The sequence below is a fragment of the Phallusia mammillata genome, chromosome 1, assembly GCF_965637545.1.
Source record: "Phallusia mammillata chromosome 1, kaPhaMamm4.hap1.1, whole genome shotgun sequence".
NCBI lineage: Eukaryota > Metazoa > Chordata > Ascidiacea > Phlebobranchia > Ascidiidae > Phallusia > Phallusia mammillata.
The window spans coordinates 32,466,563-32,484,606 of NC_137252.1; the positions used below are offsets into that span (position 1 = coordinate 32,466,563).

General features: G+C 34.2%; 1 protein-coding gene and 1 pseudogene across 2 annotated transcripts; both read left to right on the top strand.

Moving 5' to 3' along the window:
- The first annotated feature begins 1,157 nt into the window (after positions 1-1,157).
- Positions 1,158-2,943, top strand: LOC145224429 (adenosylhomocysteinase pseudogene; annotated as a pseudogene). Its single transcript, XR_013859648.1, has one exon. The product of XR_013859648.1 is annotated as an adenosylhomocysteinase pseudogene (transcript).
- Positions 2,944-3,520: 577 nt separating this feature from the next.
- On the top strand, positions 3,521-17,375 carry LOC145211378 (uncharacterized). Its single transcript, XM_080080038.1, has 30 exons — positions 3,521-3,855; positions 4,028-4,139; positions 4,204-4,253; positions 4,320-4,416; positions 4,652-4,731; positions 5,239-5,373; positions 5,498-5,564; positions 5,738-5,825; positions 6,218-6,345; positions 6,591-6,663; positions 7,100-7,260; positions 7,593-7,681; positions 7,875-8,012; positions 8,501-8,657; positions 8,965-9,051; positions 11,073-11,158; positions 11,298-11,409; positions 11,471-11,520; positions 11,590-11,686; positions 12,019-12,098; positions 12,824-12,958; positions 13,029-13,095; positions 13,178-13,265; positions 13,784-13,911; positions 14,203-14,275; positions 14,743-14,903; positions 15,019-15,107; positions 15,412-15,549; positions 15,930-16,086; positions 16,675-17,375. Exons 1-30 carry the CDS (start codon positions 3,785-3,787, stop codon positions 16,762-16,764), a joined length of 3,084 nt encoding a protein of 1,027 aa, XP_079936164.1. The 5' UTR covers positions 3,521-3,784; the 3' UTR covers positions 16,765-17,375.
- The last annotated feature ends 669 nt before the right edge of the window (positions 17,376-18,044 follow it).

Here is an 18,044-nt window from a genome sequence, read left to right on the forward strand (position 1 = left end):
GGTGAGGGTTTATAACAAAAATAACACTATAATTTAGTTTTAGATGCCCAGTTTGGGTCTATTCTCATGTGTGTTGAGGGGGACTAATTTAAACACCGTATGGTACCTCATATTAACACAAATTAGGCCCAAAAGGTATCTGAGATTAAATTATCAGTTATTTGTATTACAAACCCTCACAGCCCTTACCGTCAATATCTTAATTAGTTTTATTGGTAGATTGCGTATTTTGGAGTAGAGCAGAAATAACATCGCACTAACTTAAGTTACGCGCCATTTGGTTTGGTCGAGTGGGGACAATAAAATTATAAAATTTTGGGGGCCACATTTTTTCGAAATTTCCCCCAAGGCACATTTTGTTTAACAAACCTGCATAAATTAAATTGAAAATAAAATCAAATTTGTGACAAAAAAAGAATTTGTGGGTCAGTCGCAGAATTAAGTTTTTCTCCTTGTCGCTAAATATTTACACGTCACAAACCCCAAGAGTGATTCCCCAGACAACTTGCATGGCATTTGTTGACAGATGTTTCAAACACATACAAGATCTTAATTAGACATTGATAGCTACCAATGACAACAAATTCCTGAAACTTAGTAATTAGAGTACTAATTTAGACGTACAGCAGGACTTACAATAAACGGCATGATGTGGAAATTACGTAGCAACAAGCACGATTTAGTTCGATGTTTATTAAACTTGTTACAATAACTCAGGCATAATGAAATCAGTTTGTCTGTCATTCTCTGGTAATTAGGCAAACGATTAACAGCAACATTTAGCAGTAGCAGTACCATAAAAACAGATCTTAGGGCTAAAAACAAACGTGTTACGTGAGATTCGAGGTGCTACAAGAGGGGTTAATGGCATAATTTGATTTATATGGTTTACATACGTTTCCAATACAAATGAAAGGCCGTAAAAACAAGACAATCACAAAAAAAACATGCTACATAAAGAAGTTAGTGCATTGCTATGCACTTTTATTTCACTTATTTATTATGTATTATTTATCTTTTAGGGATTTATGACACTCAATTTAATCTCATGCTACCTTAGTTGGAATTTTGTACAGTTCTAGAATCTTGACTTCAATGCATAGGTACCAACTATACTAATTGTTGGCATCAAAACACTTTTTAAATGTTTTATTTCTAAGTTCACTTAACTAAATCTATATTTTAGATTGTCATCATTTAAAAGTAGTTTTACATAACACTATGTCCAACTACAAAGTTGCTGATATTGGTTTGGCCAAGGCTGGTCGAAAAGCAATTGAAATTGCTGAAAATGAAATGCCAGGACTTATGTCTTTGCGTAAAACACAAGGAAAGACCAAACCACTTGCAGGGTCAAGAATTTCTGGATGTCTGCATATGACAGTTCAAACTGCAGTGCTTATTGAAACTTTGGTGGATCTTGGTGCTGAAGTGCGATGGTGTTCAAGTGACATTTTTTCCACTCAAGACGAGGCAGCAGCTGCGATTGCTGCAACAGGGATCTCTGTGTTTGCATGGAAAGGTGAAACAGAGGAAGAGTATGAATGGTGTATCAAACAGACTCTTATATTTCCCGATAAACAGCCACTAAATATGATTTTGGATGATGGTGCTGATTTGACAAAACTAGTCCACAAACAATATCCTGAGTTGTTGAATGGAATCAAAGGCATTTCTGAGCAAACCACAACAGGAGTACAAGTTTTAAATGCCATGGTTAGAGATGGAATTTTGGCATTTCCAGCAATTGATATCAATGATTCTGTTACAAAGAGCAAATTTGATAACCTATACGGCTGCCGGGAGTCTATTGTTGATGGAATTCGAAGAGCAACCCATATTATGCTTGCTGGTTCAGTTGCCATGGTAGCAGGATTTGGAGATGTTGGAAAGGGATGTGCTCAAGCATTACGCGGATCTGGATGTAGGGTTTTAGTAACTGAAATTGACCCAATTGTGGCCATGCAGGCAGCCATGGAAGGTTATGAAGTGCTCACTGCGCATCATGCAGCAGTTAAAGCAAACCTAGTGATAACAACAACTGCTTGTACATCTGTAATAGATGGATCGATCTTGGAGTTGCTGCCAGACAATGCAGTAGTTTGCAATATGGGGCAATTTGACACAGAAATTGATGTTAGTTGGCTTAAAGCAACTGCCTTGAAGAAAACCACAATAAGACCCCAAGTTGACAGTTATTTATTGCCCAATGGAAAACACATCCTAGTTTTAGCTGATGGTCACTTGGTTAACCTTGGTTGTGCTAAAGGTCATCCTAGTTTTGTTATGAGCACCTCATTTACCAATCAAGTTTTGGCCCAAATAGAACTGTGGACCAATAATCAAGATTGCAAAAATTACAAAAAAGGAAAGCTTTACACTCTTCCCAAGTATTTAGATGAGGAAGTTGCAAGATTGCACCTTGATCACCTAGGGGTGGAATTAACTAAACTCACCCCAAAACAGTCGAAGTATCTTGGTATTCCTGTCAATGGACCTTTTAAGTCAGATCGGTATAGGTATTAGAAACAATTTTACCAACATGATTTGGTGGATGATGCAATTACTTTTGAAGCATAGTTGGTGCTATTTACAATGCAAATAATTGTTTAGGCATCTACATGTTTGAAGACAAAAGTGAAGCAATCAAACCTTTGTCCAGGAGCCTCACAAAATGTTAAGTTATGTATGCAATCGTTTTTCATTTTATTTGTGCTTGTTTTTTCAGTGTGTTTCTATTTGCAACAGCAGATCATTAGGCAAATTTCTGTTGGGGGAACGGAAATGCAACTTTTGAGTTTGCTGTGGGATTGTAGTGTTTAAAAACTTGTCGAAAGATATCTTAGCAGTGTTTTAGTCTTGTGGTAGTGTGTTAATTTGTGTCATTAATTTTTTGTTACCTTGAAAACAATTATGCAAATAAATTTGTTTTGTTGATCATTATTGCTAATTTTGTCATTTTTTACTTTGTTTTTTTTCTGCCACTATTGGAAAGGAAGTGTAAATAATGTAGTACAAAGACCAGGTAGAAGCTGACTGTGTGAAATGTGTAAATAACACCAAACCTGCATTTGTTGCCATAGTTTAAAATAACATACATCCATGTAGTTTATGAAGTTGTATTTGGCCTAAAAAGTACCAAACTGCAAAAAAAGATAGTTAAGTTTCTTGGTGTAAGGTTTAAATGCAAAATGGATTAAACAAGCAAGATCTAAAGAACTCCTTAACCCACCATGGACGAAATTGTCCGTGGGTTGTAAATAAACAGAATTTGATATGGCGTGTTAACTTGCACATGAAGTGTTTTCTATAAGTTGGTAACGTAATGGAGCAACATTTGACGTCAGACAGCAATGCTACGTTAAATTCTCCCCTAGTTGCAAAACCCTGGCCTAGTTCCAAACGCAGCATACATATAAATGACGAAATGGGTTATGTGATATCGAGAAGCTAAACCCAAATATGGTTCCGTTTTTGACTTTCGTTTTTTCGTGTGCTGTTACTAGATATTGCTCACCCGATGCATCATTTATGTAGCTGGTTTGTGTAGGAATTGTTTTTTGCCTACCCGATAGATTTCCAAATAAGGAAAACGCACCACTAATCTCGTTTCAAAAACCTCAAGTAAACAAAGTCACGTGACGCCGATGCGTAAACACATGTCGCTCACTTAAATACGAGCGATTAAAGTCCGCGTAATAAACTGCAAGAAACTGCAAGAAAGAATACGCTTCACCCTGAAACAAAGACAGTAGAGAAGCCTTTGCTTAGCTGCAAAAACAAAATGATAACGCCTTTGGACATATTGTCGCTTGAAACTTGGATTTTGATTGGGACAATCTTGGCATTATTACGGTAAGCTGTTGATTGTTCGTTAAATCGGTTAAAATTTTTGTCTCCAAATCCAAATGGTTTTAAGTTTAAGAATATTTTCATTGTATGTTCTCTTCTGGTAAACTGTTGTCACTGTGTGCAACTTTATTGCAAAGCTATAATTGTGATGTTATATAACTGTGTTTATTTGCAGGTATTACATTCATCGAAAATGGCAGGTTCTCAAACAGCTTGGCATTCCACATGATCAACCTACATTGTCAAATTTAGGAAATATGGTACCTGCCATGAAAAACTTTGAACAGGTTTCTTAAATTAAATAATTAGCTGTACTTTTTGGTGTTTACCGTGAAATTTGTATATTTGCAGTTTTTCCTCAATGACTTGAAGTACAAAAAAAAGTTTGGCAAAGTATATGGGTATGCAGTGATTTTAACCCGATTTTGTAGTAGTGTGTATTTTTTACCTGCATAATTTTTTTGCAGAGCTTATGTATTGTTTCAACCTCGAATAACAATCTGGGATCCAGATGTGCTTCGACAAATTTACATCAAGGAATTTTCAAATTTCACCGATCGTCAGGTGTTTAAAAGTCTGTAAAAAAATAACCATGGCTTAACACAGAAAAGTAGTATTAAACACTTGCATGACTTTTGCACAATGGCTGTTAACAGCTTTAAAGTTTAGACTACCCACTGTTTTCTGGGAATGTGCTGTAAAAAAGATTTGTTAACTAAAAAAATAACTACCGTAAGTGGAATGTTGACTTTAATAAGTGCTAGTGTATGTTACATAACTCTTTTATAACTTGTTAAAGGGGTCTATGAACACTTTGAATGGAGAAATAATGAACAATCAACTTATCAGTGTTTCTGGGGCCAGATGGAAACGAATAAGGTAAAGTGCTGTTTTAGGACTTAATTAGTAGTGATTATTTGATTTTAAAAGTTGGATAAAGTGTCCAAAGACTTCATTTCTGTTCTTCCTCTTTTCTTTATTCCAAATTTTTATTGTTTTAATTTCATGACATACATTTAAAAATCACACTCTTTTATACAAAAGCATAGAGCCAATGAAGGAAAGCTGCAGACAGTACACACTGTTTCAACTTATGAGGTCTTATTAGTGCAGGTGATGACAAGATATTGGCCGTTTTGGCTAGTGAGTCTTCAGTTTGAAGTCCATTTGAACCGTTCAACGGCACTCCAGTTTGTTGGGAGTAACAGGCTAAAAAACCAATGCCTCACCTAGTCTGTGCGATGAACTGAGATCTTATAGCTCGAAACAGTGTGCACTGTCTGCGGCTTTACACTCTTTAATGTTTAAGTACTGTTATGGGTTTTGTATTTCTCTACAGGCTGTAATGTATTTTTCTTTTTTCTATCGTTCATGCTTTTGTGCTAGGAATACATTGACACCCTATTTTTCCTCGGCAAAACTAAAGGGAATGTATGGAACTGTTGAAAAATGTGTAGAACTCATGGTGAAGCAAATCAGAAAAACATCAGAGGAGAATGATGGAAAAATTGATATAAAAGAGTAAGAACAATGTAAAATTAAACATGTTCAGAAAAACTATTCACCTTGTAGAAAATCTTATTATAAGTGAATCTTAAACCAATAATACAACACTTCAATTATAATTGCATCAAAATCTTTTCAGAGTTTTTGGTAAGATGGCTATGGACTCTATGTGTTCAGCTGCTTTTGGGGTTGACACTCATGTTCAGGTAAGTTTATGTTTAAAAGAAAGACGCTTATTACAAGCATAATGCCTCATGTACTTAATTGTCAAATCTGTTAGTAGTGTATGTTTTCATGTAAGGTGTTCTGACACTAATGTTAAATATTCAGATGTGCTTCTGTAATCACAAATGAATTTCAAAACATATTTTATTTTTAGGAAGCCGGAAAAGAGTCAAAACTGGTAGAAATGATGAAGAGGATCTTTGGACTGCAATTAGCTTTCAACTTTTGGTTTATGATTGCCTGTAAGTGGGTTTGTTTTTCTATAGCACAGGTTCAACAGACCGTATTAAGTGTTATTAAAAGTTAGATTTTTGCAAGGCAAGAAAATTTAATTGATCAATTTTAGGTTTTTGTTTGAAATTTAAAAATAATAAATCACAAACTTAACACAAAATAACCACTAGTTTAAATGTAAAACTAAAAACACCAAGTGTTGTGTACACGTTTGACACAAATAGTGTTGAGTATGTTGTTAAATAATTGTCATTTGAAAACTTGATTAACTTAATAGTGTCCCATCACTGTGTAGCTTTGTGTCCATGTATAGATGTATGTTTTTGTTTTAATATATACTCCTCAAAGAATTTTGATCAGGGAATTTAAACCATGGCCTTTAAAGATTTTTATTTTACAGTTCTTTTTCCATGGTTTGAAAAGGTCCTGTATATTTTCAAATACAGCATTTACCCAAAGGGAACCATTGAGTACTTTGTTTCACTTACTGATGCTATCAGACAAAAATCCCTCTCAGGAAGTTCTGATGTATGTTGTACTTTATATAACAATTTTATGTTTTAATTAAATCGGTAATGAAACAATATGATGTCGTGCAATCTAAAGCCCAAGTGTACTGTGTTATGCTTTTCACACAATTTATGGAGGGTAAACTGACTATTCATAACTGTTTTATGATGCTACAACAACATCATAGTTAGCATGTGGGTCCGTAAAATTTGCATGTTACAAACAAATATTAATCTAGCTGATTTAATTTTAAAATCTTGCAGAGAGTTGACTTTATAAGAATGATGCTTCAATCAGAAATATCTGAAGAGGATTCTAAGAAGGAGAATGCAAAAGGTAAGTAATGGTTTGTTGTTGCATGAAAACAATAACAGTTTGTATTTAATTTGATTCTTGACTTGAAAATACCCTTTATACTGAAAACCAAATGAGCATAAAATAGGAACTGCGTTTACAATACTTTAACAAATTCATTATCAGTGAAAATATATTAACAAGCAACCATTGAAAATTAAAATTGTACAAAGTGTATTTTTGAATTGGCATTTTGAGCTAATTGACTAATCACCTTTCAGTAAAACTGCTCCTTTTTAAACAAAAAAGTTATGTTACGATTAAATACTTGTCAATAAAATGTGTATACACTTGAGAATAAGAATTATTCAACAAAGATGTGTTAGAAAATCCAGCAAATATTTTGCCTTTATCTTCAGTTCCTTTTTCAAAAAGAAACCAACTTATGCCTCTGTATACAATTGGTATGCTATTCTAGGTGTTACGAAAAATGAAATCACTGCAAGTAGTATCACAATGATCCTTGCTGGCTACGACACAACTTCAAGCACTTTACTGTTTTTGGCCTATAATTTGGCTGCTCATAAAGATGTACAGGATAAACTAAGGCAGGAAATTCAAGACACTGTAGAAGAATATGTAAGTAAAGTTTTAGTCACAAAAATCTAATGGTTAACCAACCCATTTGCGTTTAAAACAACATACTTTATCTCAATAAATATGAATGGTAATAGGCAGTGGTGGGATTCAAATTTTTTGTCAGTCGGTTCTATCAAAGTGATAGTTTTCAGCCAGTTCTGCTACAATAAGTCCATTGACAGTAACCAGTAACGCTAACCAGTTTGCTAATCTCATAAAATTTAGTGAGACGGTTCTATACAACCGGTGCGAACCGGCTGAATCCCACCACTGGTAATAGGTGTTTTTATGATGTAGTACAATTTTGTAACTTTTTGAGTGGTTGTTTGCAGGGTGATTTGACATACGAAAGTTTAAGCAACATGAAATACTTAATGATGTGCATCAATGAATCTCTAAGGCTTTATCCAGCAACACCAATGTAAGATGTTACATATATACTGTTGTTTTTTTGTGTAATGTAGTTACGTTATTATAAATGAATGATTAGATTAAAATTAACCCTTTTTAAAGCCTGTGGTTAAAATTAACAAGGATCTACTTTGCTTAACTAAGAATGAAATGCAGATGATTGCAACTCCAAATTACAGTTGTTACTTTTTGCCACTTTTTAGGAATTCAAGACTTTGTTCAAAAGAAATTACACTTAATGGAATAACAATTCCTGGTGGTGTAACTATTAATGTTCCTGTATATGGGATGGCGCATGATGAAGAATATTGGGATGAACCTATGAAATTCAAACCAGAAAGGCAATTTCATCAGAAACGTTGTATTGATAGTGTACATATTAAACAGTGTAATAGTGTAAACCAAATCCAAGGGTTTCTAAAAGATTGACCTAACTTGTGGAAAAGCAGAATAACTGTTAGTTGATTTTGAGTCAAAAAACTGCTTGTGGTCCTATTCAGTGGTGGGATTCATTTTTTTGTCAGCCGGTTCTTTAACGAAAGTCACATTTTTCTGCCGGTTCTGTTACAAAAAGTGCATTGACAGTAACAAGTAATGCTAACCGGTTCGCTGATTTCATAAAATGTGATGGGTGGGTTCTATAGAACCGGTGTGAATCGGCTGAATCCCACCACTGGTACCATTTGTACTCATAACTAATTTAGTATTTGGTTAGTGACGATATGCTTACTATTAGAGAGACACATTCTCCTAAACCACTAGTAGTAAAATCAACTTCGAACATAAAATTATACTAACAATAGTGATAATGCTAAAACTTATTTTATAGAATGGAGGATATGAACAAAATTGACCCAATGATTTTTCAACCATTCGGAGGTGGACCACGAAATTGCATTGGAATGAGATTTGCACTTATAGTTGTCAAGTTGACAATTTGCAATGTGCTGCAAAATTTTTATCTTGATTTTGCTGATGACACCCCAGTATGTATTTTAAAATAATTTGTAACTTACTAACTTACTCTCAGAAAGGGTAAAGCATTTCAGTATGCCTCTCATATAGACATAAAATGTCAATTGAATAAAACTGGTAAAAGTGTATGTATATTAAAGACATTTAATGCCCAATAACAAATAATCCTGAAGCCTTAACTAGCTTATCTGAGTAGTACACATCAACATAATTTGTGTACTTTAAAAATGAATATTCATGCAACTGAAATCGTATTCTCTGTTTTAATGCATGTACATTGATAAGTGACACCATTTAAACTTTGACTACTTTTTACAGGAACCACCTTTGGAAACAATTTTCAGAGCAAGTGTCAGACCAAAAGTCGATGTTTTGAGTCTAAAGCTGACTCCAATTGACACAGAATAGATCCAAAAGATATAAAACCTTGCTGAACAATTTCTTACAAATTCAAGTTTCTAATTTTATCGGTTGAAGTATTTGGTTTTAGGTTAGAGCTTTTAATTTCATTTTGTAGATTTCATTGTGTGCAATTGATGTTTTAAGTTAATCAGCAAGTTTTTGATGTTTTAAGTATGTTTGATTCTGTGGAACCTTTTTTATGATTTCTGCAGTATGGCAAGATGTTTTTCAAACAAATGCTTCCTAATTTTTTTATTGGACATGAAAATTTAGCATAAAATACTGCCCAGTTTTGTTTATCACTTGCGTTTTACTTGGTGTAATTGTTGTTGCACATGGACTGAAAGTTTATGCACAAGCACACAGGGGTAGCTGCTTTTCTGCATACTAGATGACAACCAGAATGGTCATTTGCCATTATGTTTGTGCTATTATTGAATGATACAAATCGTTTTTTGTTTTATGATAAGCACAAGTTATGCCCATGCCATATAATACTTGCTGTACAATCGTACTCAAATGTTACTGTATGTATTTCACTGTTAATTTCTGCATTTGCGTTATGAAAAAAAAACATTCATTAACTGAATGTATCAAGCAGGGAGTCGAACCGCTTGTCATATGGGTTCAGGTTCGGTTCGGGTTCACTTGGTTTTGTTTTTAAGGGTTCGGGTTCAGGTCCGGTTTTTAAAAATGTATATTTTCGGGTTCGGGTTTTGTTCCGGTTTGGGCAAGTTATCCGGTCCGAACCGGTTTGCAGTTTTTCAAGTTTTTATTCGTTTCAATTCAATTCTACCCATCATCTACCTGGCCTTATCAAACACCAAAATAATTTTGCCAGTGTGCGGTTATCTTTGACACGCCCTATATGTGTTATCTTGCGTATTCTTCAGTGCGCTGTTTTGCACAAAAAATCATAAAATATAAAACAGACTGCATTTTTTAACTGGTTCGGTTCCGGTTCGGGTCCAACGCCAAACAAAATATAGGGTTCAACTCCGGTTCGGGTTTTTAGAAAATCGTAAATAGCGGTTCGGGTTCGGGTTCGGGTTCGGGTTCGGGTTTAATGAAATTAACCGCTCAAACCGGTTCGCGGGTTCGGGTTCAGTTCCGGTTCGACTCCCTGGTATCAAGTGTATATGAGCAGCAATGGTGAGAAATGGATTGCAAATTATGAACTTAACTGTGTGAGTTTTGCTAAACAATAGGACTGATTCAGGACAAAACATGGACCCAAAGGCGATTTAAATACAATTTATGATTATAAGGTTGAGGTTTAAGTCCGACAATGGGTGTGTATATTAGCAGAAGATGGGAAACAGCATTGAGATGTGATATGACCTACTAGAACAGGGGTTCCCAACTGGGGGTACTCGTACCCCTTGGGGGTACGAGATGGTACATCAAGGGGTACGAAGATCCTTGGGCCACAAAGCAGCTTTTATTTAGTAAGAAGCCTCATTGTCTCACAACAATGCTTTTTTCACTTCACGCCAGTAATTTCTGTGTGAAATACCGGTTTATCGTTTAATTGAGCTATAAAAGCAATTTAATTTAGCAATATATTCCTGAAAAAATTCCATGAGAATTTTGTAGGGGTACGAAGAATGCTCTGATCTGACAAAGGGGTACGAGCAGCAAAAAAGGTTGGGAACCCCTGTACTAGAAGCATGGATGAGATGGTTCGAAAAAGGTCCATAAACATGTTCTTTGCAGCATTTTCGGACATTCAGTTTTCCCATTCAAGGCATCGTGGCATCGTATGTCGCAAATTTGGCTTCCTAAAACTATGCATCGTACATCTAACTTTTTTGTGTAAGATTTCCAAGTGGGGGTATTGCAACAGCTAAATGTCACATGATTTATATGCTTGATTGCACATTGCCGCACACAATAAAAACGTACGAGAAACGTAACGTGACTTACTGAAAAGTGAAAACGGCATCGAAACAAAGCTCAAGTAAGGCTAAAAGATTGGTAGAGTCTGTTGCAAATTGAAATATTAAAAAGAATACTAATTGCAGCCGTTGAGAGACAGAATGATAACGGCCTTAGACATACTGTCACTTGAAACTTGGATTTTAATTGGAACAGTCTTGGGATTATTACGGTAAGGTGGTTTTTGTTGTTAAATTAGTGTTAACTTTTTAAAAATAAGGCCTTAAAAGATTATTTTCTGTTTAAAAATTGGTTGCTTATGCTATATTTTCTCAACCATTTTGTTCCTAATAAAATTATATTTTTTGCAGGTATTACATTCATCGAAAATGGCAGGTCCTTAAACAACTTGGCATTCCACATGATCCACCGACATTGTTGAATTTGGGAAATTTAGTGCCAGCCATGAAAAATTTTCAACAGGTTATTTAATTTAATAATAGCTATACTAGTTTATTTTTACCACACCTTTGCAAATTTGCAGTTTTTTCTCAATGACGTGAAGAACAAAAAAAAGTTTGGTAAAGTATATGGGTATGTATTGATTTTCTTTTTTACATAGCAGCATAATTTTCAATCATTACCTGCGTCTATTTTTTACAGGACTTACGTATTCCTGAAAAGTAGAATTACGATCTGGGATACTGATGTGCTACAACAGATTTATATCAAGGAATTTTCCACTTTCTCTGACCGTAAGGTATTTAAAAAGCTTGTTGATATTAGAACATTAAATATACAATAGATAAACAAACTGTGTCATGATTGTTTTTGCTATATGTTGTCAGAAAATTCAACCCCAAAAATGCTTGTGTTAGTTTGTACCTGATTGATTCGATTGTCATGTGTCTAAAGTTTATAATTTTGCATTTTAGGTTCATGTGTTTTGAAACAGTCTTTAAAACTAATTCAAAACAGTTGTAATGCAATAAATTGTTTGTAATGAACAGGACAATATAGTAACTTTTGACTATTTAATAATGTAGAATATACAAGGCTGGTATGTATTACAAGCATTATTACCCTTTTAAGGCATCTTCAAATCTTTTGAATGGAGAAGTAATGAAGAACCAGCTTGTAAGTGTTTCTGGGCCCAAATGGAAAAGAATAAGGTAAAATGCTGTTTTACCAACTGTTCTTACTTACCGTAAAATAACTGGTTTTGTTTTAAATCATTTGAAGACTTTAGTTTTTGTTTCTGCTTAAACTGACTAAATTTTTAAAACTTTTAATTAGAGATGTACCGAATATTCGGTTTGCCGAATTTATTCGGCCGAATCGGCCGTTTTTTTTAAGATTCGGTTTCGGCCGAATATTTTGTTGCGATTCGGCCGAAACCGAATCTTTTACGAACACACATTTTTAGCGTTAAACATGACTTTTCTGCTTTGTACCAACGAAAATCGCGTTAATTATCATATGTTTTACCACATTATCGTTTTCCCACTCCAGACGAAAAATCCGTAATTCATTGGCAGGTTGGCAATCATGCTTGAAGCAATGTTAAAACCCACAGAACTAAAATAAGTACGAAACACAACCATTCTGCACTAATTGTCTGGTACATAAACTTATGTTTTCATGTCAAACGCGTTGAATGCGACTTCGCGTGACGTCATAAAAGATTCGGTTGATTCGGCCGAATTTATTCGGCAAAACTGCCGAATATTTGGTTTCGGCCGAATCGAAATTTCGCCGATTCGGTACATCACTACTTTTAATTGCCTCAACATGTTTAACTTGCTTTTCACATTTACATGAGCTGATTCGGTACAAGCCTTTAATAGGCCTGGTGTACTATGATTGCTCTTTACATAACACACAATATTTTTGTTAGGAACACATTAACACCTTATTTTTCCACCTCAAAACTAAAAGGAATGTACGGAACCGTTGAAAAATGTGTGGAGCTAATGGTGAAGCAAATCAAAAAAACATCAGAGGAGAATGATGGAAAAATTGATGTTAAAGAGTAAGGCCAAGCTATATGCACTTTTTGGTAGCTAAAACCACATGGTTATATGGACATCAAATATGTTTAGGGTATTTGGAAGGATGGCTATGGATTCTATATGTGCAGCTGCGTTTGGTATTGACACCCATATTCAGGTAATTTTATTGTGTGAAAATTTTATCAAAGAAAGAAAGACATGAAATTTTGGTCTTAGTTTAATAAAAACTTTATTTTTAGGAAACAGGAAAAGACTTAAAACTGATAGAAATGGTGAAGAAGATTTTTGATCTACAAAGAACTTTTAACATTTGGTTTATTCTTACCGGTGAGTATTTTTTACTACTGGTACTAGAGACTACATAACATGTCAAAAAAATATTTGTTGTAAGACTAGAATACACTAAATCACCAACTCAAAAGGAAACAAAATCAATAAAAAGTTTGATCCAAGCCAATATAGGTTTGAGCATATTGACTCGGCTGTCTTTGTAGTGTGTGTCCAAAGTACAGATTTTTGATTTAGCCTACCCAGATCTTAAATGTAGCTTACTGATTTCACCCATAAATGATAAAAACTCTTTTTACAACCCCACAATAGCCCTAGGATAATAAAAAAAAGTACAAAATAATTTTTTTCCCATTCTTAGAAAATTCCACCTTATGGCCTTAAATTATAAAAATTCATAGAAACCAGTTCTAGGTGACATCCCAAGATGAAATTAAATTTGTGGATCATGTTTGAAATGTTCACAATAAAAAAACATGTTTTTCCTAGCATGCTTATAGAAGAACATGTCTATTTCTAAAAAAACAGAATTTTAATTTTTTTTGTGTTTTTTACAGTTATTTTTCCTCCGTTTGAAAAAGTTTTGCGCTTTTTCAATTACACTGTTTACCCAAAGGGTACCATTCAATATTTTGTTTCGCTAACTAATGCTATAAAGGAAAAATCCCAAACTGGAAGCACTGATGTAAGTTTATTTATGTGATATCATTTGTATGTGCCACAATAGTATAACAATTACTTAAAAGTAGTATTGCATGCCATGGAAACACAGAACTACCACTTTGTGTGCAAACATGTTAGTTGCTATAGCTGATTTATCTATGTACAACATTTATACATATATTATATCATACCTATAAACTGAGCAGTAGAAAATCTCTTAATCCTGCTAAATTTTGCTTTTTCACACAAAAATTTATCAAAATGAAATAAAAACAAAGCAAATGTTAAAAATTGTGTTCTAAAATTTTTACAGAGAGTTGATTTTATGAGATTGATGCTTAAATCTGAAATATCAGAACAGGAATCTAAACATGAAAATGCGAAAGGTACAAAATATTTTTGTTGTTGATGACAGTATCTTAAAAATCTGGTTAGTTGATGAATACCAGTCTGTTTTTCTAAGAACATACGCTACCAGCAAATGAATGTGAACTTATTGTGTTTAAATTACAGTTGTAACTGTAATGTATTTGAAATTTGGCATTTCAGTAATAGTTTAAAATAGTTATGTATATAAGTTACTCTAACATAGGATTTTTTTTTAAAAGTAGAACTACTTTGCTTAAAATAAATAGGAATAGGTTTATACATTCTGAAGGTCGTATCATTCTGATTTCTGACAATCAGAATCTCTGATTTCTCTGAAATCTCTGACAAATCTCTGACAAGAACCTCTATGTGTGTATGGAGCTAAGACAAAAATGAAATCACCAAGTCTGAAAAACAACAACATTATGATGCTATAAAGTCAGGTTATGAGTAAAATGTGTTTTTGGTTGATATTTGTGTTTAGGTATTACACAGAACGAGATAACTGCGAACAGTATAACAATGATTCTTGCCGGCTACGATACAACATCTAGCACTATACTATTTCTGGCTTATAACCTTGCTGCCCACAAAGATGTACAACAAAAATTGAGGCAGGAAATCCAAGACACTGTACAAGAATATGTAAGGAATGTGATCCTCAGAACTATGAACATGACATGCTCTATCAGAATTTAGGCATAGCTTTGTTTGTTGTTTTGTGTATGTCTTTGATTCATTTTTGTGAAATTGGTTACAGGGTGGTTTGACATATGAAGGCCTGAACAGCATGAAGTATTTGACGATGTGCATTAATGAATCACAGAGACTATATCCTGCTGTACCAGTGTAAGTTTAAAGTTAATTTACCACCACCCAGTTTGGTAAATAACCTTTAAAGTGTGAAAAAGGCTCAGTATAAGATCTTTAAATTATTTTGTATTAGACAATAGCGCCCCTAATTAAATAATAGGCAAGGTTGCAATGAAGTTTTGTTATGGAAGCACAAACAGCAGTCCTGGGAGTACAGCCCACTACTTTAAAAACACCTAGCAGTTTTGTTACGATATTCAGTTATCATATACAAAGTTTACATTAATGTCAAAGCCATTGAATATACTGCAATTAAAATAACCATTTTACTGCATTACAGAAACTCGCGTCACTGCTCAGAAGATATAACAATGAATGGAATAACTATCCCAAAAGGAGTAACTATTATTATTCCCATGTATGGGTTGGCCCATGATGAAGAATACTGGGAAGAACCCATGAAGTTCAAACCAGAAAGGTGTCTAAATTGTTACAGTACAGAACAATGTCAAGGAAATGGAGGGTCCTTATAATACATTTTTTCTGTGAAAATCTCAAATATAAATTCATAGTATGCAAGGCCTGTTAAAGGCATCATACCGAATCAGCCGGTCTCCCAAGCATTCCCATAAGGCAAGGCACAGGCTAGAAAAATCTAGCCTGCAGTGAGATTCGAAGTCTTTCCTGGCCTCGCGCTCTACCAACTGAGCTACACAGGCTCAGTGGAGAATCCGCCGAAAGTCGAATCACAAGAACCGTTGCCTGCCTTGTATGCTGCACATGTCAGCTTCACAAATACTCTTTCCGATTTACAATATAGACCTCAGATTTGTGCTCATTATTAATTTTATATTCCAGAATGGAGGATATGAACAAAATTGACCCGATGATTTTTCAACCATTCGGAGGTGGACCACGAAATTGCATTGGAATGAGATTTGCACTTATAGTTGTCAAGTTAACAATCTGCAATGTGCTGCAAAATTTTTATCTTGATTTTGCTGATGACACTCCAGTATGTATTTTTAGGAGATTCACTTTATAGTAAATTTTTTGATGCATATCTAAACTTATGTTTATTCAAAACATTTTTCTATAGCCAGGGTTACCATACATTCCCTATTTGTAAGATTTGCCGTATTTTAAAGGGCAGTGTCTTGGAAAAATATGTTGCCCTTATTTCTAAGAAATGTCCTTGTTTTGACTTGGGTCCTTATTTTGTCATATTTTCAACAATTACAAAACTTCCACCTTTTTTCTCTGGTGTTGCGTAACATACCAAAACGATTCGAATGAATTCAGAGATGTTCAAAAACGTTTATTTTGTTTGGTATAAAAATTACATTTTCGGTTGTCCTCTTTTTGAGGTCCATGCTGATAGCAACCTTGCTATAGCTAATTTGTAGTATTTTAATCATAGTGTTGCTAAATACATTTCTTATCATGCAACACTAAACATACATTTTGTCATGCATTCTAAACACAAACCAGTTCATACTTTCTATTCTCTGTCATTTAAGAAACAAAATGTCACACTTGAATTTGCCATGTGGTGCAGTAAGTTTATGATCAAAATAAGTGAAACCTTTACCTCGTTTTACAGGAACCACCTTTGGAAATCATTTCTACAGCGAGTATTAGACCGAAAGTGGATGTTTTGAGTCTAAAAATGTCTCCCATCGAGGCAAAATAGATACGAAAGATTTCAATTGTAAAACTTTGTATTGTAATTGTAGTATACTTCACTAATTCAAGTTCCTTAATTTTTTATTTTGCTCGCAACTGTGAAAGTGTGAATTACTGCAATGACGATAATTGATTTGTATTGAACTTTGGCAGTTGTGTGTATTTTATTTAGTGCATTTGATGTATAAAAGCAATTCATATTGGATAAACTTTTAAATAGTTGAATTTTAAAGCTGAGTACCCATTTGTTGTTTTTGCCATTGTAAAATGACATATTTGTTCATAGCACTCTATGAATATATTTTTTACTGCAAATATGTAGAAATGATTTGTTGAACATAACCTTATTTCTAAAACGTGTATTTTCGTGAATAGGTGCACATGCACAGAAATAAAGAAACCTGTTAGGGTTTGGCTAGCGCACTTAATTTGACTCTCCTCAGTAGGTTTTCACAAATGTGCATTTACTGAAGAATTGTAATGTGTATATATTTGTTGCATGCTTTGTGTTATGCTGCACGAGTGTTACTGTGTATGTGCTATATTGTTAATTGGTGCTATTACCCGCAGGCAAATAAAAATGAATAACTAAAAGTGTAGAAGCACTTTTATCCAAAACGGCTCATAACGTCTATCGTAATAGCTTTCAGTGACATTTTTGTGTGTTATGTTTTAAAGCGGTAATAATTACAACCAATTCTGATCAAAAGTACGAAGGGTCTAGTTCTAGTATGTTTTGCGGCAACGATTCACGTAGTGTTTGACAGTAAATTCCAAAAGTTGCCGTTGCCCGGTAACGACCGAATGTACCGTACCGACAATAACCTTTTAATTAAAACCAACCTAGATAAGAAATTATGAGGTATAAATGAAAATATGATTGATCGGTTTGCAGAATTGCATTTTTTTACTTTTTGTACCAAACAAGTTGCATGAGTTAGTTAAAGGTTCGGTATGAATGGTTTGGTTGGTTTATGAAAAAGCCTAGTTATTTTTCAAAGCAAAATGCGATTTTTCAAAACTAGGAATGTTGATAAAAACAAAAAAATTTTTGGAACGAAGTGGTAAAGATAGAGCATAGATTTGTAGTAGGCCTATACCGTATTTGCTCGATTGTAAGCCGCCCTCGTTTATAAGCCGCCCTCGATTGTAAGCCGCATGTTGAGGTGTTAAAAAAATAATGTAAGCCGCCCTCAAATGTAAGCCGCACGCTGGAATTTTAGATACGATTGTTTCCTAATACATCTTTCTGTAGTTATATGGTATGACTATTTGCCCATATCTGTT

Bases quoted from the DNA above. Each gene is read 5' to 3' on its own strand.
- LOC145211378 (XM_080080038.1), top strand. From the start codon at position 3,785: ATGATAACGCCTTTGGACATATTGTCGCTTGAAACTTGGATTTTGATT. The intron at 3,856-4,027 runs GTAAGCTGTTGA...GTTTATTTGCAG, and splicing joins ACAATCTTGGCATTATTACG to GTATTACATTCATCGAAAAT. The intron at 11,521-11,589 runs GTATGTATTGAT...TATTTTTTACAG, and splicing joins AAGTTTGGTAAAGTATATGG to GACTTACGTATTCCTGAAAA.